The sequence below is a fragment of the Cryptomeria japonica genome, chromosome 3, assembly GCF_030272615.1.
Source record: "Cryptomeria japonica chromosome 3, Sugi_1.0, whole genome shotgun sequence".
NCBI lineage: Eukaryota > Viridiplantae > Streptophyta > Pinopsida > Cupressales > Cupressaceae > Cryptomeria > Cryptomeria japonica.
In genome coordinates, this window is record NC_081407.1 from 462,987,714 (window position 1) to 463,010,026 (window position 22,313).

Genomic DNA, 22,313 nt, shown 5'->3' on the forward strand with positions numbered 1-22,313 from the left:
ATACCTGTTGATCTCTAATCACTTCAACAGTTGGAAAATCCCTTAACAGGGTAGCTTTAACTAGCTTGCTGTAAATCCTTTAACAGGGTGACTCAAAGCCATTGAGTTCATAAAATCCTCTAACAAGGTAACCCTTAACAGGGTTTAACCCTTAACCGGGTATTCTAGCCATCCCTTGACCGGGTGATCCCTAACAGGATCGGTTCCTAACAGAACCTGTTGTAACAGTCTTTAACCGGACTAGGCTTCTAACAAAGCGGACTTCTAAAGAGTTCAAAAACAAATTGTGGGTATTCATCCCCACCGTGGTTTTTCCCAGTTGGGTTTCCACGTGAAAAATATGTGTGTCATATGTGATGTCTTTTTCATGTGATGCTTTGTTGTTTTCTGTCAAGCGGTGAATCATGTTGATCTAGCAAGCTATTATATTTCTGTTGATAGATTATCTGTCTATGCACAAGGATAATGTGGAAATGAGGATGTAGGTTGTGTGGTAAGATAAGTGTTTCCGGTTTATATCTTTCATAGTCTCATTGTGCTTAACCGGTAGTATTTTGGTTTATGACCGGTGTTAGTGATTGGCAGTCAAGTTCACTATTTGCAGTCAAACCGGTTCAGGAAAAGTTTTTATCCTTGTACTAATTCACCCCCCCTCTCAGTACCGGTTTGGTACTCACTGTTCATCATTGTGTTATCAGTATAGACATCCGCAACCCATTCAGGTACCTAGCAACTTGTTCAATCTCATTATCAACATGTTCAGATCTAATATTCGACTTGTAAAATGCTTCAGTATACTCCTTCACACTAGATTCCTTCTGCTTCGGGTTCTGCAACTTCCGAAACAGATTCATTTGATAATCGACAGGCATAAACTTTGATTTTAACTTGCTAACCATCCACTCCCAAGATTTGATCTCCTCTTTGCCTCTTCTTTGGCTATCAGCCTGCAAGTGTTCCCACCAAAGAGATGCATGTCCTTTCAACTTAGTGCAAGCATATCTCACCTTCCTATCTTCCGTGGTGCCTTCAAAATCAAAATACTTTTCCATCTTCGTGATCCAATCTAGCAATTCATCTAAATCCAACTTGCCATCATAATCCGATGGGATAAAATGTGGTCTGGTATTCGCTCTAGACAATGCTCTTATAAAATTTTCTTCATCCGGATCGTTCGCCGGTGGATTTGCTCCTTGTTCTCCAGCTGCCACTTCTTCTTCATCTTCGCTCACATCTTCAACATGTCAACCTCTTCTCTAGGCTGTTTCAACAACTTCTAATCGGGCTGCAATTCCTCTCAACATTTCCATCACAGCAGGGTCTGCACTTCCATGCGCTCCACCATTTCTATTTCCTTTTCGCGCCATCTTTACGCTAGTCCTCTGTAGTTGTAGGTCGGATCTTAAATCCGCCACCCTACAACAAAATCAAATAGGACTCCGCAATCTCAGGAACGAAAACTCGCTTTGATACCACTTGGTGCAATCACGGTGGGAGGGTCCTCAAAGAGAACAGTCTGGACCATGCAACAAGAGTTACATAGCAGAAACAACTCAAAGTGATGGAGGCAATGAAGAAACGGACTATATTATCTCATGAAAATCAGTTACAAACTTCCAACAAGATCCAGGTTCATAGATTCGGCTCACAAGCCTGAGTACAAAACATGCGTGTTATGCAACATTCGGGCTCAAACAAGAATGTGAGCCAACTCCAGACCTCCTAACCTTCAGATCTATCTTCTATCTTTTAAAACTTGATTCTATATGCTTAATTACATTGATTTATATGATCAAGGGTGATCCGCGTCGGCCCAAGGTGAAACAATCGCCGATAAACAAGATGAAACATGTAAAACAACAAGGTCGATCTCTGCTAAAGAGATCCATCCAGAAAATCCATAGGATGAAGTGCGGACCTAAGGGAAGGTCAGCCACACGCCAAGGAATGTTGGAATCAACAAACTAGAACTTCGTAAGCTATGGAAATGACTGCAAGATTCACCAATAGCAAATAGGTCCAAGTGATTCTCGGTGTTCTAAGCCAAAAAACTGTCTCAGATTCTGGAAGTGATAACTTGTCAGGAAAAGATCCAAACGTCCCAAGGACCAAGGATAAGATAAATGAGCATGCCCACAATAAAAATCCAACTCCACAAGATCCAATGAGCAAATGCAAAGAAACGCAAAATGAAATTCTGAATTGCAAAACAGGAACAAACTGAAAGGAAAATGTTTTTGGTTGATGCAAGATTGCCAAGACCCAGGGATGCTCCTGCATCAATATGGAATTGGATGACGAAGTGCAAGATGAAAGAAGTTTTGATCAAATTATGATTGATGCAAGGGGAGCTACTTCTATACACAGAAAGCTTCTTGATCATGATACAGACGATGATGTTGATTGTAGGCCACGACGAAGGCAGCGTATTGAGCCTTAATCTCTGACCAAATTGAGGATAATGAGCCTCGTGATGTGGTGGAAGAGTTGCCCTAGACCAAGTATGGTTCGGGCCCTGTTTTCAATCGTCCTCAAGTTGTGGCGGAGTTGGAAATAGACTCCAACGGAGAGGGACCAAGGATGGTTCGCGATGTCTTTTGTCGAGCAAACAAAAATGCACCTACTATAATTTTTACTGCTGAGATAGATGCAACTGCAACAACAAGAGCTGATAAGGAAGCTCAGAAAATTTTGATGGAGCCTTGGAAGGATGTGAAATTGCCCGTCTATGACTTTATGCCTTCCAGTAATCTATCCACACTCTTGCACGGTAGCAGAGGCTCAGGGCGAACATCTCTGGACTGGGAGAAGGGGATATTAATCACCTTGGGTACAGTAAGCAGCGTTTCACATATTCTTGACATGGCTTTGGCAAACGCAGAGGGGAGTCGAAGCGACAACGTCACGAAGTGCCAGTGGGAAACTGAAAAGCCCAGCTCTCCAGCTGAATGGACATCGGTTACCCAGAAGTCTGAGGAAGCAAAGCTGGTCCAGGCGTTATGAAACATTCCCCGAGTTGACATTGCACATGTGGATCGGCTTAAGCTTGCCCCAGGAGGACATCTCGGTCGGTTCATATTTTGGACCCGACCTGCCTTCGAAAGGCTAGATAAGGTGTTTGGGATATTTGAGGAGTCGTCTGAGCAGAAGAAGGGGTACGTTCTGCCCAAGTCTAAGACAGCCAGGCAGATTGTGGTGGCCATGGCAGGAAGGAAGCTTGCAATTGATGGCACGGTATTGTTAAAAGATGAAGAGTATGCCCTAGCCAAAGTGGATAAAGACTTCTCCAGAAGTTTGCCTTGTTTAGAATCTGATTATTATGTTTTGCCTCCCTTGGATTTGCCATCCCTGCGTAGAGAGCACGGAGATACCGATTCAGTTTCTCAGGAATGTGATAAGTCTCTGTAGATGATCAAAATGGATAAAGTGGAGCTGGAACAAAAGTTACATCATAATTTGATTGTTCATCCTGCGAAGTTTGCAGGCAGCAGTGAGTCCATGGGAGCAGAAAAAGCCATTGTGGACAACAATGTGTTGAGCTATGTGTAGCCTTCGAGAAAGCAACGACAAGGGTTGACTTTTGTTTTGGTTGAATTTTATGCATCTTGGTGCAAACATCGCCACGCTTTGGCTCCCGAGTATGTTGTGGCTGCAACGAATTTGAAAGGAGAAGTTGCTCGACTAAACGTCGATGCTCCAGGAGAAAACAATCTGGTGGAGAAATATAGTCTGCAGGGGTTTTTGACAATATATTTTCTTGTCGATGGAGTTAACAAGCAGTATCCCAATGAAAGTGATAGGTATGCTGATGATGATTTCAGAAGGAATATTCTTGTGGAGCATCCGGGGACTAAGAACAAACTTATTTCATTCGTTGGCTCCCACATGAACTTCGTGCCTGGTAACCCCGAGAAATTGGAATTTCATTCATTCCTCTTCAGCATTGAGGGTGATAATCTATGGGGTGGTGGCACAATTGATTGCTTGGGTCCCATTGCACCTATCGCAGAGCTCATGTGAGAACTAGGAGAAATTAAGTCAGATTTGCAGTCTCCTGTAGTGGTTGTTTTTCTGCAACCTGAATTAAATCCCATGGTGTCTAAGGAAGATGAGAGTTTTTTATATGCGTCGTTAAGGGGGAGCACAGGAGCATGTGAAGCCCAACGGTCACATGACCATTCGCTTTCTCCAAACTCTTCATTTCACAACTGAATGTGATTGTATAAATGATTGTGTGCAGTCCATGTATTGTGTGAGATTGATAACGATTAATAAAGAGTTTCCCTGCTTGAGAGTGGACGTAGCCATTTATTGGTGAACCACTATAATTCATTGTGTACTGTGTTATGTGTCTGCTTTCTGTTGTTTTGTATTCTTCATATGGTTTTCTCTACTTGTTTAATTTTACAATGCCATCGTGTATTCTCTACTTCCTTTTGTTTGACCATATTCTTTTCCTACCTTCCTTCACTGTCGTGGATTTTCCTTACCCTCCTTCCTTTTTCCTCCTTCCCTTTCCACGTTGGAATGCTCCCCTTATAAACTCTCCTTGTACGTGGCTCTTGGCTCATGATTTTTTCCCTTGCACCGTTTTAATATTAGGAGTCGTGCCTTTTTAATTATGATAGCCAATACATTATGGCTAGGTATTTATGCTTTGGGGTTTAGGAAATATTGATCATGAATTAATATTTAGTCATTAATTTATTAAATATTTAGACATTAAATTAATTTATTAAATATTAGTCATCGATTAAATATAAGATAGAAAATAGAAATTGGTTTATAATTACTAAGGTAAGAAATAAGATAATTGGTTATATATATTAATATTTACGTAGGGATATTACATTGCTTCCTTCATGAAAACCATCAACAACACCATTATAACATCCTAACACTTAAACCAAGCGTGCTCCATTATAAGGATAGTAAAATTATGTCTAGAATTCGTGGCAAATCATTGCAACCTTTAAATGCCACAATAGCTAGAATTAGAAATAAAACACAATCAGCAATTATCAAATTTGAGCTATTTCTAAGCTCTTCCAACCTCCATTCTTGCATGGTGATCCTACGAACAGCTAGCACATAACCTAAGGGGTATATTTATGCTAATGAATGGGTACATTAGTTGACCATGAGCTAATGGAACATCTCCTATGCAAAGAGACAAAAGGAGAACTGATTAAAGTCCCCATATGAGTCTTCAATTCTGTTATTTTGTCCTATATGGGACAAATTTGATTGCAGCCAAAACAATCGGTTGCACCCTACTCCCATCATGACGAGTTCATATGTGGCACAAACTATGGAATGAGTTCAATTGCAATTGACACCATCACCTAGAACAAATATTATACCACTTTCTTCCTCCTTTCCTATCTGGCTACTTTGTTTTTTTTTTGTTTTTTACTCTATAATAGCATTTCTAATCAATAGTTTAAAAACTGAAGACTCAATGTAACCAGAACTTTGACTTAGTGATGCAAGAGCATCCTTGGGCTCACACAATCTTGCATCAACCAAAATACATGTTTGGATTTGTGTGCAACCTTAAATTGTGTTCATGTTGTGATGTGGTAATTTATGAGTGTTAGCTTAACCGCATGTGTACCATGTTATGTTGGGTACTTTTGGTGTTCTTGCACTCCTTGTTGCCTAATTGTGTGCCCTTGCACATCTCTACCAAGCGCAAGTCCTATTGCACTAAAAATCCACTAAAAATGGATTGCACATGTTCTCAATTGTCAGGTTCTTGATCGTTCCATAAATCTATCAAATGGCCCATTGAGTTTTCTAATTGCATGTCAATTTTGGAAGGTCATAAAATGTCACTCCAAATCTAATGAGCAATGGCTAGACTGTCTTGTGTCAAACAACTCTTTATTGCTCAACTACTACTTGCTCATACATTAAAAGTCAGCAACCAACTTCCAGCTAATGTGGTAGTGCAAGTGGCATGCACTACACAACGGGAAGCCTTGGTCATTTGCTAGGTGGTTGTTGTTGAGGTTCAAAAGTTGGTGATGTTGGTTTATCAAGTAGGGTTTCATTTAGTGCTTGTATTGTATCTTGTAGAGAGTCACTACATATTTCTCCTAAGATTGGGTAGCATGGCACTAGGTTATACATAATGGTGACCCTATTGTAATCTTCCATCCATTTTGCAATTTTATTTAGCTTCATCTGATATCCTTTGCATTCTTTCTCTCATTGCATCTATTGTTTGCTTTGTTTGCACCCCTTGGTTGTTCATTCAACCTGCTTCAGTGTTGCACTAGTTAGCATCAAAGTTTAGTGTTTTACATCCTAGAGGTGAGATCACATAACAAAGCATATTTGCACAATGTGGTCGCATTGCAAGTGAACCAAAGGAGATAGCTCATAGAGTTGGAAGAAGAGATGTAAGAATGGTTCAATGCCATCAAGACTGGACAGAGAGTTTTGTGGCAATGGAGGACAATGGTCATGATGCACAAGGTGTTGTGAATGCAAACGATGTTGATGAGGACATCATGATGGAGAAAAGTTATGCCAACACTATGATAAAGGTCAAGAGCAAGCTAAGGATTGATCTCCCATGCTATGCTGAAAGTTTCAATCCAAAATAGTTGATTGACTACATCAATGAGTTGGAGAGAATTTGAGCTCAAAGACATAAAGGACCTAAGGAGAGTCAAATATGCCACCACAAAGTTGAAAGAGCGTGCTACCTTGTGGTGGGATTCAGTCCAAAAAAGCCATGTGCAGGAGGGGAGGTACAATATCTCATTACAGGATCACATGGTGGCTATGCTTAGGAGTTAGTTTTGCTAACCAATCACTCATTTGATACGCACAAAAATCTCCAAAACCTACACTAAAAAGAAGCATTTATGAAAAAGTACATAGAGCAATTTTACAAAGTATGAATTCATATTGGTTGTGTCAAGGATGACACTAAGGTGTCAAGGTATGTTAATAAATCATGGATCTCCATTCAAGTTGAGATGTGCTTGCTAACTATTCAAACCATTGAGTAGGCCTACCAACTCACGCTCAAGGTGGTGTTGTCCCATAGACAACAGAGCATGCATTATGGTGGTAAGTGCAACGATGGAAAGATCAAACAAAGTGCAAGAAGATATACCTTTGCACACAAAGAAAGCACAAGAACCAATAGCATTGCACGCAACATTGAGTGCAAGCAAATCTTTGACAAAGATGGATACAAAAGAAGTTGCAAGAAGGGCCTCGTAAGTACTTGTTTTAGATGTGGGCAAGCATTTCATTGCACATTGGAGTATCTAGATTCCACATAAGTACAAGGTTGTAAGGAGAAGAATGTGCATGTTGCATTGGATAAAGAGGCAAGCTCATTAGGGAATAAAGCAAAAGGGAGTGGTCTTGAGGCTAGTAAAGACCTAATGATGTGGAAGGTTCTATTTAAACCCATTGGTAGAGATGACAAGATGTCACAAAGGAAGAGCTTATTCCGAAAGAGGAAATGCTACAAGTTGATCATTGATGGAGGCAACACCAACAACTTATTGTCCACAAAGCTGGTGCAAAAGTTGGGGTTAAAGATGGTCATGCAGCCAATGCCATACAATCTATTGGTTACAAAAGGTATAACAACTCACAATGTCAAAGTAGTGATTAGTTGCATTCTACATTAGAGGATATATAGATGAGGTATGGTACAACATGATCTAGATAGATACTTACCATGTATTGCTAGGAAGGCATTCACAATATGATTAATGTGCTATTCATGATGGGCACAAAAAAAACCTTCACCATAAGGAAAGATGGGAAGAAGTTTGAGTTACTTCTCTTGGAGGAGGAAGAAAAATCCATGCAAAAGAGCAAAGTGTTGTGGCTATTAATGCATTAGTAGTCAAGTCAATGCAAAAGGAGCAAATGGAACCAGGCAACTCTAAGGAGCCAAAAAGCTCTATATAGCTGAGGAAGTTCACAAATGTGATTGGCAGTGGAATGCTAGACAAATTGTCACCGATGCCCTGCATCTTGGTACTACATGGATATGGTCTTGAGTTTATTTTGCCAAACAAGGCACTACACAAAATGAGTCTTTCATAAGTGCAAGGTTTACTAAGGTGGAATAACCACTAGATTGAGGTCTAATGAGAGCCCAAGTCCTTGTGTAGTGCCTATACTCATGCAAAAAAAGGATGGGCAGTGGAGGATGTGCATAGACTCCTATGCAATTAATAAGATCATCATCAAGTACAAGTTTCAACAACGATGCATGGATGACTGAATGGATTGCTTGAGTGGAGTGCACTACTTATCCAAGATAGACTTCACGGGCAGATATCATCATATTAAGATCAAAGGAGATGAATGGAAGACCGTATTCAAAACAAAATAAAGTTTGTATGAATAGATGGTGATGTCATTTGGGTTGATGAATGCCCCAAGCATGTTCATATCCTTGATGAATGAGGTTATAAATCCATTTCTTGGCAAGTTTGCTCATCTATCTTGATGATATTTTTGATACAATAAGAAGAGGAAGAAGCATCTTGCATACCTACAATAAGTGTTGGCACAATTGAGGAGGAAATACTTGCACATAAACTTGAAGAAATGCAACTTCATGAAGATAAAGCTGAAATACTTGGGATTTGCGATATCACAAGGTGATTTGCGCATGGACCCTTGAAAGGTTTGCATAACTATTGAGTAGAGCAAACTAAAACACACAATAGAGGCTAGATGTTTTCATGGGTTAGTGAGCTTCTGTTGGAATTTCATCAAGAAATTAAGTGGCATTTGCACACTCTTGACGTATTATGTGAAAGGGCAATTTTGACTGGGCGACTACTACCAAGAATTTTGTACTCTTGAAGAAGAAAGAGATGAAGGAACCCATGCTCAAACTCCCAGGCTTTGGCAAGATGTTCCAACTTGACTACAATGCCAACAAAACAAGAATTAGTGTTGTAATGATTTAGAAGGGTAGACCAATAATGCTTTTCAACAAGAAGTTGAACAAGGCAAGTCAATGATGTTGAAGTGTAGACATTACCTTTTTTTTAAGGAGTTTGTGCTACAAATAGACCGATAGGCACTAAAGTTCATCAACTCTCAAGAAAATTTCAACTAGAGGCACCTGAGGTGTGTAGAATATCAGGATGGTTACCACTCACCCTTTGTGTTGAAGCTCTAAGCAAAGCAAGATAGTTAAACTAGTGGCTTTGGAGATGATTAAGGATTTGTATGGCATAAATCCATTATTTTCATATGCATGGAGCCCTAGGTTGGGGACAGGGTCTCATAAAAGGAGTACTTTGTGCAAGAAGGGCACTTGGTTAGAAGGCAACAGTCATGCATCCCATGGAGTTCGATGAGGGAATAGCTCAACAAACTATTGCACAAAGCTGGACTCGGAGGGCACTTTGGTGTAGAAAAGATGTAGGCTATATTAGAGGAAAGGTATTATTGGCCTAGTTTGCACAAAGACATGTGAAAATTTGTGGAGAGATACAAGGTCAACCAAATAATGAAGGGTACAATGCAAAACATTGTGCTATACAATCCTTTGCACATGCAAAATAGACCAAGGGAGAAACTATCAATGGATTTCATCTTTGGATTGCATGCATTCAAAGGGCAATAACTCAATCTTTGTAGTGGTGAACAACTTTTCTAAAATGGTGCATTTCATTGCTTGTTAATAATTGAATAATGCATCCAAATTAATTGATTAATTCTTCAAGGAAAGAGTTTAGTTGCAGGGATTGCTATGCATTATCATGTGATATCCCCAATAAGGACCTCAAGGCAACAAGAATCGATATATGAATAAATAAGTTTTAATTAAAGATTTAAATTTATTCTTATGAGCCACTAGCAATCATCAAATGAATATCAGGAGCTTGGTATTATGTCAACATATCCTAATACGGCAACTACAAGGAATGACATACCGGGCACTCTAAGGAGGTTAACAGAAATAGGTTTGTTTTCAGACACCGTAACCACCTAGTCTCCCATGAATATCGAAGATCAAACAAGATACAAACCAAGGAAGACACATTATCGATACATCACTAAAAATGATTGGGGGCAAGTATAGAAGTTAATGAATAATTAAAGAATGATGCGATATGAACCTGAACAGCGATAGAAAGAACTCATATAAGCAGCTGATTGATTAGTATTTAGAAGCAAGATACTTGTCGCAGCAATTATAGACAGCAATTGACGCATTATGGGGTAATCATGTTGAAGATATTACTCTCTTTAGCAGCACTTGTTTTATCAAGAAGAAGACTTTCATTATCATGCAATGACTTTATTAAAAGAAAGTAGCGATTATATTAGTCAAAATTTAGGTAGAGATTCCATTTGATTAAGGTAGCGAACTAAAGGCATATACAAATGCAGTGATCCATATATTAATAGAAACATCTCCATAAATCACTTTGCAATGAATGGTTATATTAAACATGAAGCAAGCAATCAACAAATATATCAATGTCATCACTGTGCCAAGACATGGCCACAGGAGAAGCAGATTGTATATCAATTATTGTAATCACTCTAACATCAGTTATGTTGAAGGAGAATTAGTATCACAAAGAACTAATTATATTCAGTCAAATGGTTAATGATTAGAACAGTGATCATACTTAGCAATGCAAAGGCAGTGAATAGAAATAAAAGTACGTTTTGTATAAGTAACAATTGTTCCTGGAAAGATGCGATTAAGAAACATGTCTCTTAGACATTCAAGAGATGCAATTCTTCGATGTTACAAGATATATATTAAGGTTCGACCCATCCTAATGGGCATCATGAAAAAGTTGGTTACGATCTTATTACATAAGACAGCCCTCAAGGGACCTCTTGACATCCAAGCAAGAGGGGGTATCTATCCGCCCATTACAAGGTGTAAGACGCATGAAATAAGAGCGGACATAGCAGAGATGATATTTAGATTGCATAGTCACCAAGAGATATAATAGGAAGGTCAATCAGAAATCTCAGTTCTGATTCTTCTATCAGAAATACAGTAAGTTAATCACATGTTATTAAAGAACCAATTCAGGCACAGCAATCTTATATTTGAAAGTTCAAGATATATCACTGTATCCATCATTAAGGTAGTGAAACACTGCAATAACAGTAAATTCTGCATACATACATATATTGTCAGACCATGCATCAATTGGACTTTATATTTGATTTCTTTCAGAACAATACGTTGAAATTTACAACAGATTCAAGGTTATATTATTGCCTGGTAAAGCAACTAACATTCATATAAGACCCTCTGAGTGAATCTTGTCTGAAGACATTATACATTTCCAATAAGTCCACAAGAAGCATAAGTGTAATTGTCTCATTAAATAGAAAAGTTAGGGAATGGCGCGAAAGGGGACATTACATATCATGTCAAATTTTGTTACCAATTCTTTAGCCATTTATGTCACACCCTCTAGAAGAAATTGATGGATAGGCAAAGGTTGTCAATCAAAATCTTGACAATCTAGTCAAACCTTTGACAAGAGAAAAGCCTACATGGTGGGACTTAGTGTTGATGAAAGCAAAGTATGCATACAACCACTTGATGAATAGATCATCAAGGAAGATGCCATCTCGAGTGCTGTACAGAACAATGGCCGAGACAAATCACGAATCCATTTGGAGTGGAAGCTAAGAGAAGGCGCATAAGCACAAAAGCTAAGAACTTCACACAACAAATTAAGGAGGTTTGTGTGCAAGTCAAGAAGCAATTGGAAGAGAGCAGCACAAAGTAGAAGTTGTGTGCAAATGAGTGCCAAAGAGATAAAGACTAGTCAGAGAGCGAGTTAATCATGGTGCATCAAAGAAAGGAGAGGTTCCCCAAAGATATATCATGCAAGTTCTCTAAGAATACTTATGAGAACAAGCTGCCAAAGGGGTTGGATATCTTGCTGTTATTCAATGTACAATCTATATTCCTACCATGCCCTTGGCATAGCCAATAGAAGCACCTAATTGGAGAAAGGGGCTACTAGAAAAGAAGTGAGGAAATTGTCACAATATTGTGCATAGGCAAGAAGACACAAAGGCACAAAAATAAAGAAAATCTAATTCTCTAGAAGAGTAAGGAACAAAACATGACTCGTGGATCTTTGAAGCTGAAGTAAGCCGACTTGGTTGGCCAAATCAATTGTCCATGCAGTCCTTATTGTGTGTGTCTATGTCATGCTCATAATCTTTTTACCAAGGGTGTCTAATGCAAGAGCATTCTTGGGCTCATGTGATCTTGCACCAACCAAAAATAGATGTTTAGATTCAAATGTAAGATTACCTTGAATGTGCCTTGTGATGTGGTAGTTTGCCACATGTTGGCTTAATCATGCATGTTTTTTTTGCCTATTGGCACATCCATGAGCATCTTTACCAAGCACGAGTACTACTGCACTAAAGACTCAATAAATGATGGATCATACAACATGTGCACACTTTACTGTGATCAATTAGATATCAGATGTCAGGTGGTTGGTCATTCCGTTGTACTATCAAACAACACAATTTGATTTTCTGATTGCATGTAAATTCTAGAAGATCAGAAAATGTCACTTCAGATATAATAAGGAATTGCTATATTGTCCTCTATTAGATAGATCCTTGCTGATTAACTACTTCTTGATCATGCATTAAATTTAGCGACCAACTTCCATACAATGTAGCAATGCAAGTAGCAAGTGCTTTATAATGGAAAGCCTTGGTCATTTGCTAAGTTTTTGTTGCTCAGGTTTAGAAGTTGCTGAAGTTGGGTTGTGGGTAGAGTTTCATTTTGTGCTTGTATTCTAAGTTGCAAAGAGAGTCTTTGCATATTTCTCCTAAGATTGGCTTGCATAGCATTGGCTTATACATATTGGCAACCCTGTTGTAATCTTCCATTTATTCTACAATTTCATTTGCCTTCACTCAATTTCCTTTGCATTCTTCCTCTCATTGCTTCTATTGTGTGCTATATCCATGCCCCTTTGCTAGTTTTTCATTTGACCCTCTTAGGTGCTGCACCACTTGGACTCAGGACTTGGCATAAAACTCAACATATTAAAAAAATACATAAGTTCAAATAAACTTAACTGACATGCAAAATTGTGATAGAATTCATAAGGAATTAATTTAATTCTTGCATAGCTAGGAAATTTATTAAAATGGAGCAGCTTCGTTTGAGATGCCTTTGACCCAAGGGCAGCTCATAAAGAATTAATTTAATTCTTGCATAGCTAGGAAATTTATTAAAATGGAGCAGCTTCGTTCAAGATGCCTTTGACCCAAGGCCAGCGGTTAGCACAAAGGCCAACAAGCAAGCAAACACCCCAATCAAAGGCATAAAGACCACTGATATTGAAAGACAGGTCCAGCAGCAGTAGTTCTGAGCCCAAACAAAGGCAAAGGCAATTACCTTTCCAAAACAGAAGCAAAGCTCTGTAAGGTTTTGAATTACCACATATACAGCTTACCCCTCACATTGAGACCAAGTAGCAGCAATCACAGGGTAGGAGGGCAATTGCATAATCACGTACATACTGATTGAGTAATAGCAAGGTCAATAGGGTAGCAGATTAATTCCTCAATGGTCCAACACTATCTCTATAGTGGGGGATCTAGATCTATCCCTCAGTCCTAGGCAGATGCATCGGCATCCTCTTCCTTCACCTAGGTGGGGAGAAATTATAGGTATGAAGGGAGGGGAATTAATTGAAGTGCAGGCTGAAAATGGAAGGACTGACTTATCCTTTTTCAATTTTGCCCAAAATTTTCCAACTGTACAGGTGGGTGAATGGAAGTTAGGGGCCGGGTGGGTGGGAATTATAGTTCCCCAGGGAGCCTAGTGAGTGGGCCCAAGCCCCATTATTCAAATATATAGTAATGGACAAAAAATGGAAAAAAATGTTTTTCTACTAGCTGGAAAGGATTTTGGAGGGTACTCAGAAAAAGTCAACAAGTACTAAGGAGCTAAATTCAATCTGCCTCTTCAATTTCTATAGAAATTTTACTATTTTTTTCTAAAAATTCTATATTTCCAAAAAAAAAAATCTGGTAACTATGGTAACTTCAATGTGCTGAATTTGCAATGGCAATTGCTTTTTGGGGATTTTAACATTTTTTCCTAAAAATATTCACCTTTTTATTTTTATGTACCAAATGTCCTAGAAAAGGAGGAAATCCCCTCAGTCCATGTCCCCAAATCTTTAGGAAATCTCAGACATCACTCAAACTCCACGTCACTATAGAACATTGATATAAAGCTTTCCATCACCATTTCCACAAGAAGAGATCATTGATCTGCTCTACTCATACTTGCATCTGCCCTTGAAAATATTAGAGGAAGGAATACTTTGCCTGAGGAAAACAAGTAGCAATATGAGACTTTTGAAGATTAGTGGATACAGTTTGGCCCGCAATGTATGCCAAGTATCTAGTGTTCCTAGTTATCGCTTACTAGGGTGTCTCTAATACATCTCAACTACACCTACAACTACCTCTCCATAAGCATTTAAGAGGGGTGAGGTTAATGTGTATGCAAGTGCAGGTTAATGTTGTATGCAAGTGCAAGTCAAACACAGGTAAAACATCTTTCACCCTACCTTGTTCCTTATGCAGATTTGATTTCTCATTGTATGCGTGTTACTGCATTATCACATGCTATTTACTTTGTTACCATATTCCCTAGATTTAGCCCCTAGCTTAATCAGTCTTTGCCTTATTTCCTTCCATTTAACCCTTAGTTTAACAACCCTTTACTTTGTTCTCCTTTATCTTGTTGTCAAATACACTGCCCTCCTGATATTGCATATAGATTCTCGTCAGTGTGTCTCCACTAAGACAGGACTTTACCTTTTGCCTATTTAGAGATTGTTATTATTATAGATCTTCATCTTAGTGTATACAAACTACAAAGACAACATTGCGTTTGAGAGCATAATGCTTTCATTTCGTTCTCTTATCTAATACATTCTTAGCTATACTTAGACTCATCTGCATACACACATTCCTAGTCTATCTAGTCACTCATCATTATGTTTATTTTGGGCAACTTTTGATGAGAAAATCAGCATTAGTTCTACCCTCCACAAGCAAACATGGGGGTTATACATGCATCACTTCAAAAGATACGTACATTGAGCTATTTATCTTTATTTTGCAGAACCTATAACTTCGTGAACTGAGCTATTTATCTTTATTTACAAATCTATACCTTCATCACATATTCTTCTTAAGCCAACATCCCCAACTTCAACTATATAGACAGGTGTTGAATCTCATGGGGCATATCTATACACCCTAAAAATGTTTTACTGGCACTTTCCATACCAAGGGGCTTGTCGAAGCACCACAACTCCCATTATTGATATATCCGAAGACCGCGATGGGCTCAATTAGAGTAACCACGTTGCCACAATCACAAGTAGAAGCCCTCAATGTGTCTTAAGGCAGAAACAACAAATTTACCCTTATATAATCCTCTTTCAATAATAATTTTGCCTCCCTTTGTCTCCCTTAACCATTTTACGTCCTCTTCAACAATTTCAGCCCAACAAAACATGCCTTTCGTTGTTTTTCCCTTGATTAATCTGTCGTGGCATTGGAGTATCAACCTTATATTTGATAAATAGCAAGAGTAGGAGGTCACAGGAACACTTCCCTGAGAACTTCCTGGGCATTCCCATCCTTGGTACATTTCAGGGAAGCAGGGATGCCCAAGAAACATCCCCAAGGATGTTCCTTTCTTTCCAGTCCCACTGAACATTTCCAAAGCAGTAAGGAGAATGCAGAAACATGCTAGACACAGCTGGTGATGTCTCAAACATCCATCAACCTTCCCAAGGGCAGCCAAATATCCCCAACAGAATTTGAATTATAGAAAATGAAAAACAACATAAAGCCATCTCTGATGGAGTTTAACATTTAAAAAAATAAATAAACCACTTGCGACTATATAAAATATTCTCCTTTGTAGCTTCCTCAAAGGTTTAGATGCTTGAAGTAAATGTTATATTTTTAGTGTAACATTTTCTGCATTTCTTGCCACGAAGTGCCATACCTCTTAAGTTTCTGCTTTTAGGCCCCATGTAACCCGATAACTTAATCGCTTTTTTTAAAGTCCATCTCTGAGAAATGTTTGGGCAATAAATTGGAGGTCTCCTGCCAAAAACCCAGTTATGCCCAATAATTTGGGTTCAACTTCATCGATAAGGACATTTATCTGCAGGAAACATCATCAACTCACTAGCCAACTTTCTCTTCATATCTACAGGTTGATGGTTCCAATGAATGGAACAATCAGATAATTCATTCCAGAGATCTGTAGCTATTAACTATTTAAAGCCAATGTCTCCTTCAGCTCCACATGTTTAGAATATATTTAAATCCCATTCAGGAGACATGAAACAGTCTTCTGGCAAATAATTTCTGCAAATGACTTCCTCTGATATTTCAACTGTAAATTCTAAGCAGATTATCCACAATTTAAGGCCAGCAACAGGCATCTGTCCCTCAAAATAGACATGCAGGAGGACATCCTCAGTGGACAAGAATTGCCACAGAAAGAGGTTGTGAAAACTTGTGAGAATTTCAGAATGGCCTTGGAACTGCAAGGAGAACAGAAAAAAAAATTATCTGCAGTGAGGAAGGAAAATATCGTTGAGCCTGTATGAGTGAATAGATAAACCCTCAGCTTTACAGAGGTAACAGATACCATTTTATAAAGTTTTTGATTAAGTACTCATGTCAAGGCTGAGCATGGGCTAATGCAACAGAAATTGTTGCAAACTCCATTTTAATAAATCCATTATGCTACCACCTCCTTGTCAAGGACAACACAAACGTATGCTTTGCCCAATCTCTGAGAGGATTACACCTTTCATCCTCTCAGTTCCCAATTAAAAGCAAACCCCCTGTAAAGATCCTTCTCAAGCAGCATCCTACATAAGAAGTTGAGAATGATTGCCCTCGTCTTTTACTGCTGACAAAAAACCTAAGCTCAAGAATAGCAGCCCTCCTCTTTAAAAGCTCAAAAAAACTTAAGCTCCATATCATCTATGAAGTTAAATCAAATTCTCCTAGCTGAGAATGTGTGTTTGTTTTAAGCAAAACAGGCAGTGGCCTATCAGTTATCAATAACAAACTTTATTTATGATCCACAAATCCACTTGCAACTATATGTCATATTCTCCTTTCGTAGCTTCTTCAGAGATCTGGATGCTTGGTGGAGCATCCACATAACAGCACTTGTTTTTACCAGCTAGATGTTGTAAGTGTTCTTGTTTTGACCTGAAATTTCCTGCTGTTCTTACCATCAAAGGGCCATAACTCAGTTTCTGTTTTGAGTCCCCATGTATCCCAGTAACTTAACCCTTAAATTTATAAGGTCTGCCCCTGAAACACGTTTTTGGGCAATAATTTCAGGTCTACAACTGAAAACCCACTTATAATCCATATTTTGGATTCAGCTCCATCAGCACGAGACATCTTCACCTCAATAGCTGACTGGGTCTCCATATCCACATGTTGCTGGTTCCAATGAATGGAACAATCAAATGATTCATCAAAGAGGTTTGCAGATATTGAAGAAAAACTGAAAAGTTAATGTCCCCTAGAGCTGGCATTCAGAAAAGATTTAAAACTCATTCAGAAGACAATAAACAATCTTCCACATAGCAATTTCTGGGAAGGATTTACTCCAACCCTTTAACTGTAAATTCTAAGCAGATTATACACAATATCAGGCCAGCAATGGAGTCTATTCCTCAAAACGAGTAGGGATGTGAATCACCACTGAAAAGGTAATGAACACTCTTGAAAAATTCAAAGCAATCTCAAAACTGCAAGGAGAACGGAAAAAATTCTCTCTGCAGAGGGGAACCAAAGAACTCTTGAAACTATTAGGATGACCAAAAAAATCCTCAAATGTGAGGGGAGGACAGAAAAAGAACCTTCAAATATACAGCAAAAAACCCTTGAATCTGGAGGTGGACAGGAAAAATGTCCTCATAAATGAAAGGATGAAATGAAAAACCCTCAAATAGGGCCAAAAAGATTCAACCTTCAAAACCCACAGCAGCTGCAGGCAAAAACTAGGGCCAGCAGAACAGAAACGGGAAACCCTATAGTATTAGGCTTGAATGCTTGAGCTTTGCATTATTGAGCCACCAATGTGAGAAATTTCCATTAGACATCCATGTTGATTAGCTGCCTCATGCACCTCGAGCAAGCAGTTATCTTGGTGGCCAGTTCTAAGGTCTCAAGACTATTCCATGGGTTAAGATAGTTTTTGTATTTCATCATTTTGGTGAATACTCTAGTGCTAAGGTCTACTGCCTTATTTAGCATTGTTTCCATAGTTGTTAACTCTATTGTTGGCAAATTCTCCTACTGCTCATTTTATTATGGTGTATTTGTCTTTCTGTGGGTGTTGAGAGAGGGGTCCAGTTATAGAAATTGCATACCCTCTCATTACCCTCACTCATAAATCCTGGCAACTTTGATACTATATACATGTGCCTGATTTTAAAATTGCTCCATAGGTAACGATCATACTTGAATAACCTTTCTTTTTGCATTCTAGCAGCACAGCTTTATTCAGTTTACTGTTATTTCATCCACGTTGGGGGGCAGGGCAAGAAGATGGAAGAGGCGAAAATAGTGAGATGAATAAAGTTATAAACAGCAAGGCCCATAAATCATTAGGAATAATAAAGGGTATTTTGTAAGGAAGATAGAGCAGGTAAAATCCTATAACATTGCATTTAGTTTGCCATATTCCCAAAAGAAGAAATCTCATCCTGCGATCCAATCAAAGAAATGCTTTGAAGTTATCACTGTATGCTGACAAGGAAACAGGTTATGATCTCCATGAGCATTCATAGATATTTGAAGTGGAGGTAGAAGAGGTGAAAACCATATGAAATTTATTTTTAGCTTTCTATATACATAAGTGCATCAGTAATAGCTAACTGCAATTGAATCCATAAAAGCTTCTTAATTCGGCACTCATATGACTTAAAATTTAAAAATGCACTCTAGTGCTTGGAAATAATGTGGTGCTTAGCATTGTATTCATATTTGTTAAACTCAATAATTTCGGGGTTGAATTGATTCTCTTCGTATTCCCCTCTTGGATATGGTCTTCGTGTGGGGGAGGTGGGGGGCAGAGATCCCATTGTGGAAACTGCATATCTGCCCCTATTGTCACTTATGAATCCTAGCAAATATGAAACTCTACATAAATGTGCTTGAATAGTGAATTTCTCTAAGGTAAAGACCATAGACGAATAACTTTTCTCTTTCTGTTAAGTTTGAAAAGAGAGATGAATGAATTGCTCAAATCACAAACCACTAGAAATATTCAAGGGTAGTTTGGAGGGAAAATAGAACCGGTAAAATCCTAAAATATTTCATTTAGCCTGCTATATTTCCAAAACCAGAAATAACCTCCTGCAATCCAATCCAAGAAATGATTTCAAATTAACATTCTATGATTACGAGGAGGCAAGATATGCATCTCTCTGAATATTCATAGATATTTTAAGTGGAGTTAGAAGCAGTAAAAAACTGCAAATCTATTATCCTTTATATCTGCAGAAAAGTAGTAATAGGTAGCTGCAATCTAATCCAGAAACATTTTTCAAGCTATCACCATATTTATTAAAGGAAAAACTCTAGACATCACAAGGAACAGTCAATTTACTATTAAATGAAAGTAGAAGCAAGAGAACCACCCGAGCATTCATTTTAGCTTTCTATATCCATAAAAACTGCAATAGTAGCTAACGGCAATTCAATCCATAAAAGCTTCTCAATTTATCACCCATATGGCTTAAAGGAAACAATTTATGCATGCTGGAGAGTTAATAGCTACTGATATGATCAACATCAGACAACTCCTTTTATATCAGATACAATTGTCTAAAACAAAATCATTCACGCTCATACAAACATTCACTGAGCTTGTTCATTGTAAGAATTGCTAAAACTATAGAAAAATATAGGAAAACATCCACAAAGATAGATCATAATCTTATTGAATGTTTGATAAGAATGTCAAAGGAGTTGAACTCAATTGGTTAAATCATTGGGTTCTCATTGTAGAGACCCAAGTTTAAATACCCGAAGTGAGAATGTGGAATTCTAAGTTGTGACTCGGTCTTCTGTTATTGGCTTCGAGTGTGGATGTGACATCAAAGTGGAATTTTAAGGCATGACTCTTTCATTGTCAGCTTCTAGCATGGTTGCCCAAAAGGAGTTATGTATTAGTCTAATCATAATGTTAATGCTTAAAAGGAGCTATGTATAAGTCTTATGTTAATACGTGAAAGGAGCTAAGTATTAGTCAGATGCTCGTATGAGCTATATTTGTAAACTTTCCTCAATATAAAACCATATATATTTGATAAGTGAAGTGACACCATCAAACCTATTCTCCAAGTGGGCATATTATGTCAAAGATTAAAAAAAGACTTACGCGAGCAGTGCTTTTTCTGTGAATATGGTAGGTTCGGCCATCCTTATTCTCTCCATACCAATAGAATGTCTGAGTTTCTTCAACAAAGAGAATGCCTCCTCCATGTGCCTGTATGGGCCTACCTTCTGTGTCACACCATTCTCTGCCAGGATAAAAGTAGTGCATGTCCTTATCGGTTTTCAAAGGATTCACAGCAAGACTTTTCTCTGGGAAGTAAAGGGACCTCCTTTGAGATGTAACATCAAGAAAATCATCTATTGGGGTGTATCTTCTCCCTCGTTGCTTTCCTGATGGGGAGACAAATTTTTTGCCCCTCTGTCTGACTTCAAAACCCCTGTCCTCTATCTCTTCATACTCTCTATATATGGAAAGATGGTTATGGTTTCCTTGCATTGGAGATTTTTCTCTATTAAAATTCGATGGAGTTAAAGTATTGTAAGCATGAACCAATAGTATCCATGCCGCCAAACTCCAGATTATAGCAGACAAGGAACACTTGCTTCTTGCATTGCAACTAAAAGCAGTTGATTTCCCATGTTTGTGTACCATTTTTCTCATTCCCTTTACTCTTCCAGACAACACTGCAAAAAACACATGGCAAAGTCCACATTTAAACTTCCACTCAGTTACGAATCAAACCTATAGATTATGTATTATACATCAATTACTCAAATTTCGACTACTATAACCATTTCCCTGTTGATGCGCATGCATTGCAGATGTCAGAAAACAAAAAAAACAAAAAAAAAGATGGAAAAGAAAAATATGTCCCAACGTATAGTCTAGGTATTAAAAAGCTTAAAAAAGAAAACATTACAAACAAATTAGGAAAATGCAGAAGTGAAAACAAAATCTTCATTGATCACCATCAACATACAATATACTCCCCTTCCTCAACTGAACGAAAAGAAGAGGGATGAATCAAAAAGCAATTGAATTTCTAATTTGCACGACCAGGTCTGTAAATGGATGGATGAAGCCTCGAGGCGTATACAATGAATAACCAACTAATGCGAGGAAGAGCTGGAGAGGAGAGTTTTGTTCTTTGATCAGGAAAAATTAAACACAAAATTAAGCGCCCTCTCTCCCACTTAGAATTCGGTTTGGCTTTAAAGTGTCTATTGTCTAAAGCCTTGCTCTGTGCTTGCATATAGCTCATTATTTTAGCAATGATGTAATGGAATGTCCTCGCTTCTATCCAAACTCAATCTACATTTTCAGGTGGGTATTCGCTGCACAGGTAGTAACTAACATATAATAATATCATTTATACAAGCTAATTAGTTACATGCTACATCGATCAACAATAAAAAAAAATTAATGGATCAGGCGTTACAAGGTAAAGTTCCTTGGTGTGTTAGCGTAAATCTAGTTATTCATAATCAGGTTCACGGCAAATGCATTCGTACCAGATTCAAAGCCATTCATTCTGAATTTGCACACAACATACTATATCTGCCCATTTTTCACCATTCTTTTTTCTTTCCGTTCTGTAATCGGAAGGAACTATTGCAGAATGAACAAGCAAAGCAATAATAAAAGAATGCAATTCACTTTGGTAGCGTATGTCTGAATTCATCGGGGCAGGAGGGCAACTGGCAAATGTTGACGTTGACCGACAAGGAAAATATACTACCTTAAAAAAAGGGGGAACCTCCGCTTTATTAGGTGGAGGTGGACTCAACATCTGGTGGATGCCGATAAGTTTGGTAAAGCTAAAGATGGGGAATCGCCAACTAATTTAGCTGTCTTTCTCGTAACTAGACTCAAAGCTAAGGTAATGGACTGGTCTTCCACGCAAGGTACCATAGGGCTTTAAACAACCCAAATT

At 38.3% G+C, this 22,313-nt stretch overlaps 1 protein-coding gene across 1 annotated transcript in view; it reads right to left on the reverse strand.

The window, feature by feature from the left end:
* LOC131078402 (uncharacterized) overlaps positions 1 to 22,106 on the reverse strand; it is a 51,941-nt gene extending 29,835 nt beyond the window's left edge. Inside the window, exons 1-2 of the mRNA XM_058016085.2 lie at positions 21,892 to 22,106; positions 20,483 to 21,063 (exon numbers count right to left, since the gene is read on the reverse strand). Coding sequence (XP_057872068.1) covers positions 20,483 to 21,063; positions 21,892 to 21,910 — 600 coding nt within the window. The 5' untranslated portion in view covers positions 21,911 to 22,106. The remainder of the gene's footprint in view (positions 1 to 20,482; positions 21,064 to 21,891) is intronic.
* Positions 22,107 to 22,313: the final 207 nt, after the last annotated feature.